At 44.0% G+C, this 12,515-nt stretch overlaps 1 protein-coding gene across 1 annotated transcript; it reads right to left on the reverse strand.

Annotated features, from left to right (window-relative positions):
* Window positions 1–724: 724 nt before the first annotated feature.
* On the reverse strand, window positions 725–12,084 carry LOC115077668 (olfactory receptor 5B21-like). Its single transcript, XM_029579963.1, has 2 exons — window positions 11,625–12,084; window positions 725–1,665 (listed from the first exon to the last, which is right to left on the reverse strand). Exons 1-2 carry the CDS (start codon window positions 12,082–12,084, stop codon window positions 725–727), a joined length of 1,401 nt encoding a protein of 466 aa, XP_029435823.1.
* Window positions 12,085–12,515: the final 431 nt, after the last annotated feature.

A 12,515-nucleotide genomic window follows, 5' to 3' on the forward strand; every position in this document is an offset into this window, starting at 1 on the left:
GCAGACACAAGACACTAAAGTCAGCAGCTCTCCTCATGCTTGATGCCCTCAATTTCAGAAAGAACATAAGAGCTACAGCTTTGGATTCCAGATTCTCTGGAAAGTTGTTAACTCTTTAGCAAGTAACAATGGCCTTTAATTCACATGAGTGATGTCAAAATGGGCCTCAGCCAATAGGATGATGTCACAATGTTATAACACAAAAGAATGATGCCACATTTAGTTGCAAATCACAGGAATGGGTTCACAGTAAATAACTCACATGAATTATGTCATAATGAGCTATAACTAACAGAAGAGACGTCACAGTGCTGTAAAACAACAGAATTTCTCTCACCACTCACAAATACATACACTAATATTTATTTATTTAAAAATCTTACAGCCCGACACTTCCAATAAAATTGTCGAGTGGGGAGGGATTTTACTATCAGCAGAGTATGTGATCCAACCCTCCACAGGGTCTCCTTGTCCTTAGCTTCCAGGCTCTTGTACAACCAGCTCATTACTGGCTCATGAAGAACAGATTTCTTAATAATCTGAAGGGTTTGTATATTTTTCTGTAAATCTTTTCTTAGCTCAGATGTCTAACACTTTTCCTGAAAGAGAACAGGAGGAGATCAATTTTCATACTAAAAGGAGAATCATCTTGACCCCTACTAGAAACTGGATTCTTCTCTGTCTGATAAACTGCTGTGACTTATACACCACATGCTCCCATAATCTACTTCCCCATGACTTTCCTGACTGCATTTTTTACTTCCTTGTTCCTCAGACTGTAAATGAGGGGGTTCAGCATGGGGGTGACAGCTGTGTAGACCACAGACAGGATTTTACCCTGCTCCTGGGAATATGTTGAGCTGGGGCTCATGTACATGGAGAACATTGACAAATAATAAATGGAGATCACAGTGAGATGTGAGGAGCAGGTGGAGAAGGCTTTACGCTTCCCCTCTGCAGAGCGGATCCTCAGGATGGCTGAGATGATGTAGATGTAAGATGTCAGAGTCACTAGGAAGGCAGGCACTGATAACAACATGCCTGCAACAAATACTATGGTTTCAGTTTTAGCAGTGTCAATGCAGGAGAGCTTTAATAGTGGCATAAGGTCACAGAAGATGTGATTGATCTTGTTAGAGTCACAGAATGAAAGGCGGATGACAGAAGACATGATTGTCCCAGATGGTAGAGTGCCGGTGATCCAGGAAGCAGCTGCCAGCAGAACACAGACTCTCTGATTCATGACAAGTGAATAGCATAAGGGGTTACAGATTGCCACATAACGGTCGTATGCCATGGCAGTAAGGAGGAAGACTTCAATAGAATTGGAGCCAAGAAAGAAATACAGTTGAGCAATACACCCAGCATAGGAAATGGTCTTATTCCCTGAGAGGTGGATTCCCAGCAGTTTTGGAAAAATCGTAGAGATGCAGCAGATGTCTGTGAGTGCCAGGTTACTGAGGAAGAAGTACATGGGGGTGTGCAGGCGGGGATCAGCACAGGTCACTGTGATAATCACAAGGTTCCCCAACAGGGTGATCAGGTAGATGAGCAGGAAAAGCACAAAGAGCGGAACCTGCAGCTGGGGATTATCAGAAAGTCCCAGAATAATAAATTCTGTCACCATTGTCAAATTTTCCACATTTATTGGGTCCATCACTTGTCCTGGGTTATAAGAAAAAAATCAGAAATCATGTGTAAAGTAAGCTTTTCAGATGCTGTAATGTAGGGCCACCAATGAAAGTTGCTGTCTGCATCTCATCAGGTCTCACATTAAACTCATTGGCAGTGCATTGCTCATTCATTGTGTTGGGTGGAGATTTGTCAGATGATGGATTGTGTTACTGAAGGCTCATCTTGTTCTGTGCCTGTGAAAATCCAGACATGGAAATTAATGAAAGGAAAAATATCCAGGTATTTGTGTAATTATACCTTTCCTAAGTATAGGAATGATTTAAGGTTTGAATATTCAGAGACTTCTAAGGAAAGGTAACACAAGGGCAACTGAAGATCCATAGAGGGGGAGCATGAGAGCAAGCTGTGAGTATGGGATATCTGTCCATTCCTTTTCATTTACATAATGCTTACAGGAAGGCTAATTTATATTCTACTCAGAAATTCTGGTAATAGATTAGCTAGTTTAGTACTAGAAGTCATGATAAAGGCAAAAGAGAGTCAAGAGCATTCTGCGGTAATGACACTAGTATACAATCAACATCTGGAAACAGAATTGAAACCAAAAGGAAATCTGATCAGTGAGAGCACTCGTGCTCCAGAGCTGCCAAGCTTTGTATCAAAGATGCCACTTGATGAATATTAAGGGGTTAACAAGTAGGGATGTGCATCGTTTTTCTGATGGATGAAAATATCTTATGATATTTTCTAATCTGTCAAGTATCGGGGGGTCCCCGAAAGCAATAGGAAAACCCCACACAATTTTTGTGAGGTTTTCTAATTGTTTAGGGGGAGAGGAGAAAGGGCACACAAAAAAAAACCCACCCCGACCCTTTAAATCTAATTATTTAGAATCCCCCACCCTCCCAACCCTCTCAAAACTTTCCTAAAGTACCTGGTGGTCCGGGGGGTCCCGGGAGCGATCTCCTACTCTCAGGCCATCGGCTGCCAGTAAACAAAATGGCGCCAATGGCCCTTTGCCCTTACCATGTGACAGGGGCTATCGGTACCATTGGCCGGCTCCTATCACATGATAGGTGCAATGGACAGCCGGCGCCATCTTAAAACATGGCGCGGGCTGTCCACAGGTGGAGAAATGACACTTAGAATATCGTTCTCTTCATATTTACTATGGGGACGTGGGACATTGCAGTTCACTTGAAATCTAGCAGAGAGGACCCAGGACACTGCGATGTCATCTAACATTTGTAAAGCTACTTTGTCATTGGTTAGTGTCTGTGGTCATCAGCTGACTCCTCTTCTTGTCTGGTTTCCTATAAATCCATCTCTAATGTTTAATGATGTCCTTATTATATAGAAATTCACATAGCAAACGTTGTCATAACCTGGGGCAAATTTCTGTACCAAGGAAACAAGGCATTATAAAATCTTCAAACACCTCTTGACCACCTTCTGTCCAGAATTACATCTGTCCCTAATTAATGCTTCACATGTCAAGAATGACCATTGAGTGGGATTTACAGACTTGACGTTCTCATGGCCCAGGAATGCTCTAATGTTAGCTGGGAAATATCCGTCCTCCCTTCAGATCTGTAGAAGCCTGCCTGAGTATTAGGGATCGTAGGCAAGCAACAAAGAGAAGGATGCCTTGCCTACGGTTTCACTGGATCGCCTACCCTGCTGTTTTTTGAGTATTAGGGATGGCACACTTTTGTTTCAGTTCATTTTTTCATATGGAAGTGTTCATTTTTTTGGTTCCTTTAATGATTTCTTTTTCAGTTTGATTCATTTGCCAAACCAAAAAAAAAAAAAAAAAATTAAACCATAAAAAAAACAAAACAAAAACAATTGAAATGGGCCTTCCAGAAGCTCTCTGAACCCTCACCCCACCCCAACAGAAACCTTAGGCTCCCCTACTTGTCTTTTCCAACCCTCCTCTTGCCACAGGAATAGGAATGGGTCCAGATGTGAGTCTACCTGTCTGAGCCTAGTGGGACCCTCACCTTTCCTTCTTCCCTTCCATACATGGCTGGTAGTCAGAGGCCACTTTAACTCCCACTTATCCCATCCGTTGTGGGTCCAGGGAGTCCTAAAGGGTAGAAGTGATGCCCACTTACTCCTGCCCTATTATGGTCTCTGTAGAAATGGTGGCACCGGCCCTCATAAGCAGTGCTGATGGCAGCACTTTCACCCTGCTCAAGAGAGCGGGCACAGCCATTTCTATAGAGACCGTGGTAGTGTTTCTATAAATCACTTTCACCCTGCTTAAGAGAGCGGGCACAACCATTTCTATGGAGACCATGGTAGCATTTCTATAAATCACTTTCACCCTGCTCAAGAGAGCCGGCACAACCATTTCTATAGAGACCATGGTAGCATTTCTAGAAATCACTTTCACCCTGCTCAAGAAAGCCGGCACAACCATTTCTATGGAGACCGTGGTAGCGTTTCTATAAATCAGATTTCTGTGATCCATCTTTACAGGTCTTCCCACCCAAAAGACGTAAATATCAGATACACAACTTTCTCAAAAGAAGGAAGAGTCAGTGGCTAGGACTGAGGGTAAGTGAGAGTCTTAAAGGCAAAGATCACACACAAAGAATCAGTGACAGAGCCGGGGATTAGAGATAAAATTACTCAGCTGAGATCACACTATACAGACAAGGCATTAGGAACATGAATACTGATGTTCTAATGGTTCCTATTTAATAGTTTACCCCCAGAGCACCTGTTTATAGCTAAGAACCTTTGTTTTCAATGCTATTTTATGTTCCCCAGGAATTTATCAGACTTTATTATAGCCAACATTTGTAATGGTTATAATAAAGTCTGATATATTTCTGGGGAATACAAAATTAAAACTTAAAACTAAAGACCCTGTTGTTTCAGTTTTCTAGATCCAGTTCACCTGTGTACATTCATTTTAGGTAAATCTAAATGACAGCTGTCTGGGGAGATTTACTTCCTTTGATTTTAGAATTCAGGCCTGGCTCCTCCATACAATGTGGACTTGTTCACTTTGCTCTATATTTGTATAAATATACTGACTATATAATTGTGAGTTATTTTATTCTTATATTCCTTGATTTTGATTCATGTATTTCATTTAAAATTTAATAAAGGATTAATTATAAAAAAGTCCCTAAATTTAACATTTTATATAAAGAGATTCAGTACCATAGCTGCAAACATATCAGATTTATTTGTATCTGTGTCCCATCAAACAGGCTCCATCCTACCTCCAGTACATCAGATCTGTGCATCTCCTCTCCATCGTAATTGATAGATTTACTCATGATAAACACATTTTACACTCCCTGGGAAAAATATATTTTTAAGGGAAAAGGGCACAAGGGTGATGTCTCTCGGCTGCTCTTGGCTGGGAGGGTCTGAGCCGGGTGAAAGCTTATGAATAAAACTGTAAATTGTATTTGATGAGAGAGCGCAGCTCACAGAAGGCATTAAAGTCACATGTTCAGGATTGCTGGGGTTTCTCCCTACCTGTCCTGCAGCGCTGCCTCCTCTCCTCCACTGTGGATCAGGAGAGGGGCACCTTGGGTGTCTTAAATACTTTAAATATACAACAGGGAGAGAAAACTGTGCTCTGTGCATCTGGGAAATTAAAAAGCCTCACAGGCAATTAAGGGAAGTTTTTTGCTTTGTGTCTGTGATGCCAGGAAAGTTTAGAAGTGATTGCTCCATGGAGTGAATACGTTTCTGGGTCCCTTATTCTGTTCCATTCCAGCTGTGATAGGGAAATGTCCTGTTAGTTATGGAAGATTAGAGAAAGTCTGAAACTAAGTCAATGCTCAGCATTTGGGAGTCATAAGTTCATTTAAACCCCTTCCATATTTACCAAGACCCATCCCTGCCTGCTTCTCTCTCTCTCATGACTTTCGCCTAATGCGCACTCTACGATGTTGTAGTTGTTAACCTCTCCAGTGGCCTCCTCCCATCACTTGTCCTTCCCTCCATGCCTTGCTTCTTCCTGCTTCTCCCTTCTCCTCCTTCCAGCTGCTCCCCTCTTTCCCCCACCCTTGTTTTATGTATTTTCCGCCTTTCTGTTACATTGTAAACCAGCATGATGTACCCACGAATGTCGGTATATTTAAAAGCTTATAAATAAATAAATCCCATTTGGAAACAGCACTTCTGAGTGCCGTCTCTGAGATCTCCTCTCACCCACTTCTCTCTGTAGCTGCTGCGGTTGTCACGTTGCCTTTCCAGCTCTGTACCATGTCCCTCATGAATCTTGCCCGTCATTTGCAATTCTTTTTCTACCTTTCATCTTTTCAGGAAAGGGTCTTGTCCTCTGTCTCTCTTTATTACTTGTTTAGCTTGTTCAGTACAGGTTAACTGTTAATATTCTCTGCTCTGCTCACTGATGCCTCCTTAAAAATTGCTTCATTTGGCATATGTGGTGCCATCCTGCTGCCCATGATCTATAGACTGCTGTCATTTTTTAAGCTGAAGTAATTGCGTGTCAGGATGAATTTAGTACATTTTGTAACAGTTTCTGGCATGCACTGGTGCTCGAAGGTGGCTGTCCTTAGATCTTTGTCACTTGCAGTTTCACCGCCTGCATGAGGAATGTTGCAGTTTAGGGATTGTGCATCCATTATGAGCAGGAGAGGGTCCAACAGTACCTGCTCTATGTCCTTTATCCTATCCTGAAAGTCTGTGCTGTCTTCTAGGAAGCTGCTTGTGGCTTTTTATTCTCACTGAATATGATGTGGCTGACCATGGTTCCCTAAGAAGTGACTGCTCATTGCATCTCCCAAAGCTACCACAGGAGCCTCAGATAGGACTGTGTCTTATATCTGGAACATTTAACTTTCAGGCACCATCTGTGCTTAGCAGTGCCCAGAAATATCGTTATGACTCAATATCATCCCCATAGTTCACAGAAATCTTCATTAATATCATCATGTTTTTTATTTAGGACACACTTTTCTAACAAAAAGAGTTCAAATTGACGTTCTAGCACATAAATTAGTAATTGGATGCAGTTACAATTAAAGAGTCAACATTCAGAATTTGTGAACGAGGGCAGTGTCTTTCAGCTTTCGCATAGTGCCGGATTTGAATACATTCGCACGGGCATAGATTTGTGGGCGCAACCCTGCGCGCACAAACCTATGCCCAATGGTATAACATGCGCACGCCGCTACGCTCATGTTATAAAATCCGGGGTCTGCACGCGCAAGGGGGTGCACACTTATGCACATTGCGCGCACCGGAGCCCTATGGCTTTCCCTGTTCTCTCTGAGGCCGCTCCGAAATCGGAGCGGCCTCAGAGAGAACTTTCATTTTGCCCCCCCTTTCCCCCCAGCCCTACCCTACCCCCCCCCCCCCCCCCCCGGCCTTTATTTTTCAAGTTGTGTCTGCCTCTGGGCAGGCATAGGTTGCGCAATCCTCCGACCTAGAGGCCCTAGGCCCACGTCCCACCCCTTTTTTCAAGCCCCGGGACATACAAGCTTCGTCGGGCCTATACAAAATAGGCTTGGCGTGCGTAACCCCCCTGCGCGCATAAGGCTTTTAAAATCTGCCCCATAGCGTTGATCCAGAAGGGCATTTTGCCATTATTGGAGGTATGGAGGCTAAGCATGAAGAACATAAGGAGTAGGCAGTTTAGTGGAACAACTTGTTTAGTATCTTTTGAGGGTCAGAAGGACTTCTTGGTTGTTTAAATGATATGATAATTAAGAAGTCTATATGTGGTGTTAATGAGTTCAGGATTGGCTAATGCTGAATGCAGCTTCAGAGATCCAGGTTTTCACTGATTTCCTCACTGGTATGAGGTCTGGGAAAGACCAAATGTATGGAGGCAGGGAGTTCCAGAGAGTCAGAGGCTGCAAAAATGTCCTTTCCTGCTGGTTGTGAGGTGCATAGTTCTGGGGGCTAGAGTCACAGGAGGGCTTCAGACAGTGAGCAAACTGGATGAGCTGGTTCTAGGGATAAGGAAGGTTCAGAGTTAGGTAGGGGGTCAGATCTTTGAGGATTTGTAGGTCAGGATTAGGACCTGTGAATAGATGGTAAAAAGTAGGGATGTACAGTCGGTCATTCATTTTATTCATTTCATGGTACGCACGCATCTAGTACATGCGTAAGTGTCTGTGTTTCTATAATGGAAAACATATGCACATCACAATGTGTCTCTCAGAAGTATTTATTAGGGGTGTGCATTCGGATTGACCGCATTAGTAAAACGCAACTCATATTTTTTTTTTACTTAAAAAATTGATTCGACATAAACGATCGGATTTCCCACATATCGAACATAGATATGTTCGATATGTGGGAAATTGCGATTGTTGAGCCAAAATAAAAATATAAACCCCCTCACCCTCCTTAATCCCCCCCCCGACTTACCACAACTCCCTGGTGATGGAGCGAGGAGTGAGGACGCCATTTCTGCAATCCTTGGCGAGAAGCATGTGACGTCGGCGGCACGTCGAGTGACGCCGGCGTCACGTGATTCCCGGCTCGTTCGCGCCGGACGGCTCGTTCGGCCCAAAAAGAACTTTTGGCCAGCTTGGGGGGGTCAGGAGGCCCCCCCAAGCTGGCCAAAAGTTCTTTTTGGGCCGAACGAGCCGTCCGGCGTGAACGAGCCGGGAATCACGTGGCGCCGCGTCACTCAGACGCGACGTCACGTGATTCCCGGCAAGTTCGCGCCGGACGGCTGGTTCGGCCCAAAAAGAACTTTTGGCCAGCTTGAGGGGGTCAGGAGGCCCCCCCAAGCTGGCCAAAAGTTCTTTTTGGGCCGAACGAGCCGTCCGGCGCGAACTTGCCGGGAATCACGTGACGTCGGCGTCACGTGATTCCCGGCTCGTTCACGCCGGACGGCTCGTTCGGCCCAAAAAGAACTTTTGGCCAGCTTGGGGGGGCCAGGAGGCCCCCCCAAGCTGGCCAAAAGTTCTTTTTGGGCCGAACCAGCCGTCCGGCGCGAACTCGCCGGGAATCACGTGACGCCGCGTCTGAGTGATGCGGCGCCACGTGATTCCCGGCAAGTTCGCGCCGGACGGCTCGTTCGGCCCAAAAAGAACTTTTGGCCAGCTTGAGGGGGTCAGGAGGCCCCCCCAAGCTGGCCAAAAGTTCTTTTTGGGCCGAACGAGCCGTCCGGCGCGAACTCGCCGGGAATCACGTGACGCCGCATCACTCGACGTGCCACCGACGTCACATGCTTCTCGCCAAGGATTGCAGAAATGACGTCCTCACTCCTCGCTCGATCACCAGGGAGTTGTGGTAAGTCTGGGGGGGGATTAAGGAGGGTGAGGGGGTTTAAATTTTTTTTTTGCACATATGTACATATACCCAACTCATTGGATTTTTTTTATGTCCATATTGGCCGCAAGTGGGACCCCCTTTCGGACATAAAAAATATGAACATAAAATTTTGCTCTGCACATCCCTAGTATTTATATTAATATGATCTACCACTAAATTCAATTTGTGTATTTATGTATTATTTTTTATTACACATTTTATTTTTGTAGGACCTTCAAGTCTTCAGAATGTCCACAAACATCCTGTTCTAATTCACAGGTCCAATTTTATATTTTATTCATCATTTTCTTAAAAACTCCAAAATCGTTTCTATTAAAGGTCTTTTGTTAAAGCAGTCTCTGTTTCTTTTTTTTTTTTACCAAAAACAAACAATCTTTATGAAGACATATGAGAGAACAACGTCACTTAACTTACGACTCAATTTTCCTGCCCGGGGCACACAGAAAAGCAACTGGACGTCCATCAAGCCTGTTGTTCTTTTGGTTGTCTGATGGCCCCTCCTGACTTGAAATTCCAGATGGATGTGTAAAGCAATGAACATTTTAACCCAATTCCACACCACAGTGACAAAATCTTCCTTTCTGACTCCAAACACTTCCCCAAAATTCTAGCCACCTAATCAGACCCAGCAACTGGTATCATCTTCCTTCAAGGGCTTGGCCAATGGTGATCTAATTCATATTAATTTCTAATTTGTAGATTTATATAGAACCTTATGAAAGCACTGACTCATTTCATAGGGAGGGTAATTTGATAACTCCCTGCATAGCTTTAAAATCTGTGTGTGCATTGTACATGCAGAATTTACTGAGGATTTTCAGTGCAAACGTACACACTAATATTCACTTTGGAAATCCTTGGGTAATTAGGTGAGAGTACACTACACACACAAACCACCTTCTACAAAGATATCCATGCAGGGTGTTGCATGTGCAGGATAACTTATGGGCATATGTCCCTAGAATGTGTTTCCTCAGTGCCCATAATGGTGTTTGCAAAATCGGGTTTTGCACATAGTTTTACATGTACTGAGCCCTAATTGATTTTCAAAATACCTTTTATATGCAAAACACAGGGTATGATGCACACATGCCCAGCATGTGCAGGCATTTAAAGACACCAGCTCTCCTCATGCCTGATGCCATCAGCTTCAGACACAGCACAGCTGGAGCTTTGGATCCCAGATTTTCTGCACAGTTAAAAACTCTTAAGACTCTAACAATGGTCTTTAATTCACAGGAGTGATGTCACAGTGGGGTGTAACTCACAGGAGTGATGTCACAGTGGGATGTAACTCACAGGAGTGATGTCACAGTGGGGTGTAACTCACAGGAGTGAAATCACAGTGGGGTGTAGCTCACAGGAGTGATGTCACAGTGGGATGTAACTCACAGGAGTGAAATCACAGTGGGGTGTAGCTCACAGGAGTGATGTCACAGTGGGATGTAACTCACAGGAGTGATGTCATAGTGGGATGTAACTCACAGGAGTGATGTCACAGTGGGATGTAACTCACGGGAGTGATGTCACAGTGGGGTCTAACTCACAGGAGTGATGTCACAGTGGGGTGTAACTCAAAAGTGATCTCACTCTCAGGAATAAATCGCAGGACTGACATCACAATAGACTGTAAGTCATTGCAGTGTTGACATTGGTATATAGATCAACAGACGTGATGTCACAAGGGTGTAAAAGCATGCAGTAATGATGGTAGAGCGTGTACAGGCCTGAGAATTCCCTCCCACTATGGGTCAGGGTAGAGAAGTGCACCCCTGTTATTTTTTTTTTTTTTGGGGGGGGCGAAGGTGTGAAGATAATAAATTATTATGTGATCTCACCTTTCAGAGAGTTTTCCTGTCTTATCTTTCAGTGTCTTGTTTCTGGATCATGAAGAACAGATTCCCTCACAGATAGGCTTGTGCTTTTGTTGTCAAATGACATAAAAACCTCAATGACATTTGCTGTTTCAATGTTTTTAAGACATTTTAAATATCAAATGAAGGAAAAAGCCTAACACTGTCTTTTTGCTTTGTTTATCCAATATATCTAGCGTTAAAACGTTGGGGCCCTTGGAGATTAATGTATAATGTGCACTAAATCATAAACAAAATGAAAACATGAAATGATTTTATTTTCCATGCATACCTTTGTCAATCATCAGAAGAGCTGGCCTATTTCTACTGAACGCAACCAGAGCAAGAGTAGATCAGGGTCAAAGGAGGCTTTTATTAATACAAATAGTAGATCACAAATGCCTGACTTGGGCCCAGTTTCACCCGTACAATGCGGGCTGCTTCAGGGGCTATGTTCATAGGAAGGCACATCTGAAAATATAACTAGACCATACTTTTAGTCAGTGGCTCTTTCCCAATGGCGAGGAGCACAGGTTCAGATGATATTTTCAGTTTGACAGCAGATAGTATCGTTTGTTCACCGGTCAGTGTTTCAGCGGACTGGAAATGTACAGGAAGGGTCTTTACCACATAAAGCTGGATCTTGAGCCCTTTCACTCCATGGATCCCTGCTAGGAACTGGATTATCCTCCATCTCATAACCTGCTGTGATTTATACATTGCCTGCTTCCTTAAGCAGCATTCCTATGACTTTCCTCACTGAGTTTATTACCTCCTTGTTCCTCAGACTGTAAATGATGGGATTCAGTATGGGGGTGACAGTCGTGTATATCACGAACATGATCTTACCCTGCTTCTCAGAGTATGTAGAGATAGGCCTCACATATATGCAGAACATTGATAAATAATAAATGGAGACGACAGTGAGGTGGGAGGAGCAGGTGGAGAAAGCTTTACGCTTCCCCTCTGCAGAGCGGATCCTCAGGATGGCTGAGATGATGTAGATGTAAGATATGAGAGTCACTAGAAAGGCAGGCGCTGGTATCAATGTGGCTGCAATAAACATTTGGGTTTCAGTTTTAGCCGTGTCTGTGCAGGAGAGCTTTAGCAGCGCCATGAGATCACAGATGATATGATTGATCTCATTAGAGGCACAGAATGAAAGGCGGGTGACAGAAGTCGTGACTACCCCAGAAGGTAGAGTTCCAGTGATCCAGGAAGCAGCTGCCAGCAGGACACAAACTCTGTGATTCATGACAAGTGAATAGCGTAAGGGGTCACAGACTGCCACATAGCGGTCATAAGCCATGGCAGTGAGAAGGAAGACCTCAACAGTTGTGGCATCAAGAAAGAAATACAGCTGCAGAAAGCACCCGGTAAAAGAAATGGTTTTATCGCCTAAAAGGAAGATCTCTAGCAGCTTTGGGACGATGATGGAGGTGCAGCAGATGTCTGTGAGAGAGAGGTTACTGAGGAAGAAGTACATGGGGGTGTGCAGGCGGGGGTCAGCACAGGTCACTGTGATGATCACAAGGTTCCCCAGCAGGGTGAATAGGTAGATGAGCAGGAAAACCAGGAAGAGAGGAACCTGCAGCTGGAGATTATCAGAAAGCCCCAGAATAATGAATTCTGTCACCCTGGTCATATTTTCCATATTCATTGTCATATTTTCCATATCCATTGAATCCATCATGCTTGTCCTGGGGATATAAGAAGAAATTATGAATGTGGTGAATTTTA

The sequence above is a fragment of the Rhinatrema bivittatum genome, chromosome 16 (genome assembly GCF_901001135.1).
Source record: "Rhinatrema bivittatum chromosome 16, aRhiBiv1.1, whole genome shotgun sequence".
Classification (NCBI taxonomy): Eukaryota; Metazoa; Chordata; class Amphibia; order Gymnophiona; family Rhinatrematidae; genus Rhinatrema; species Rhinatrema bivittatum.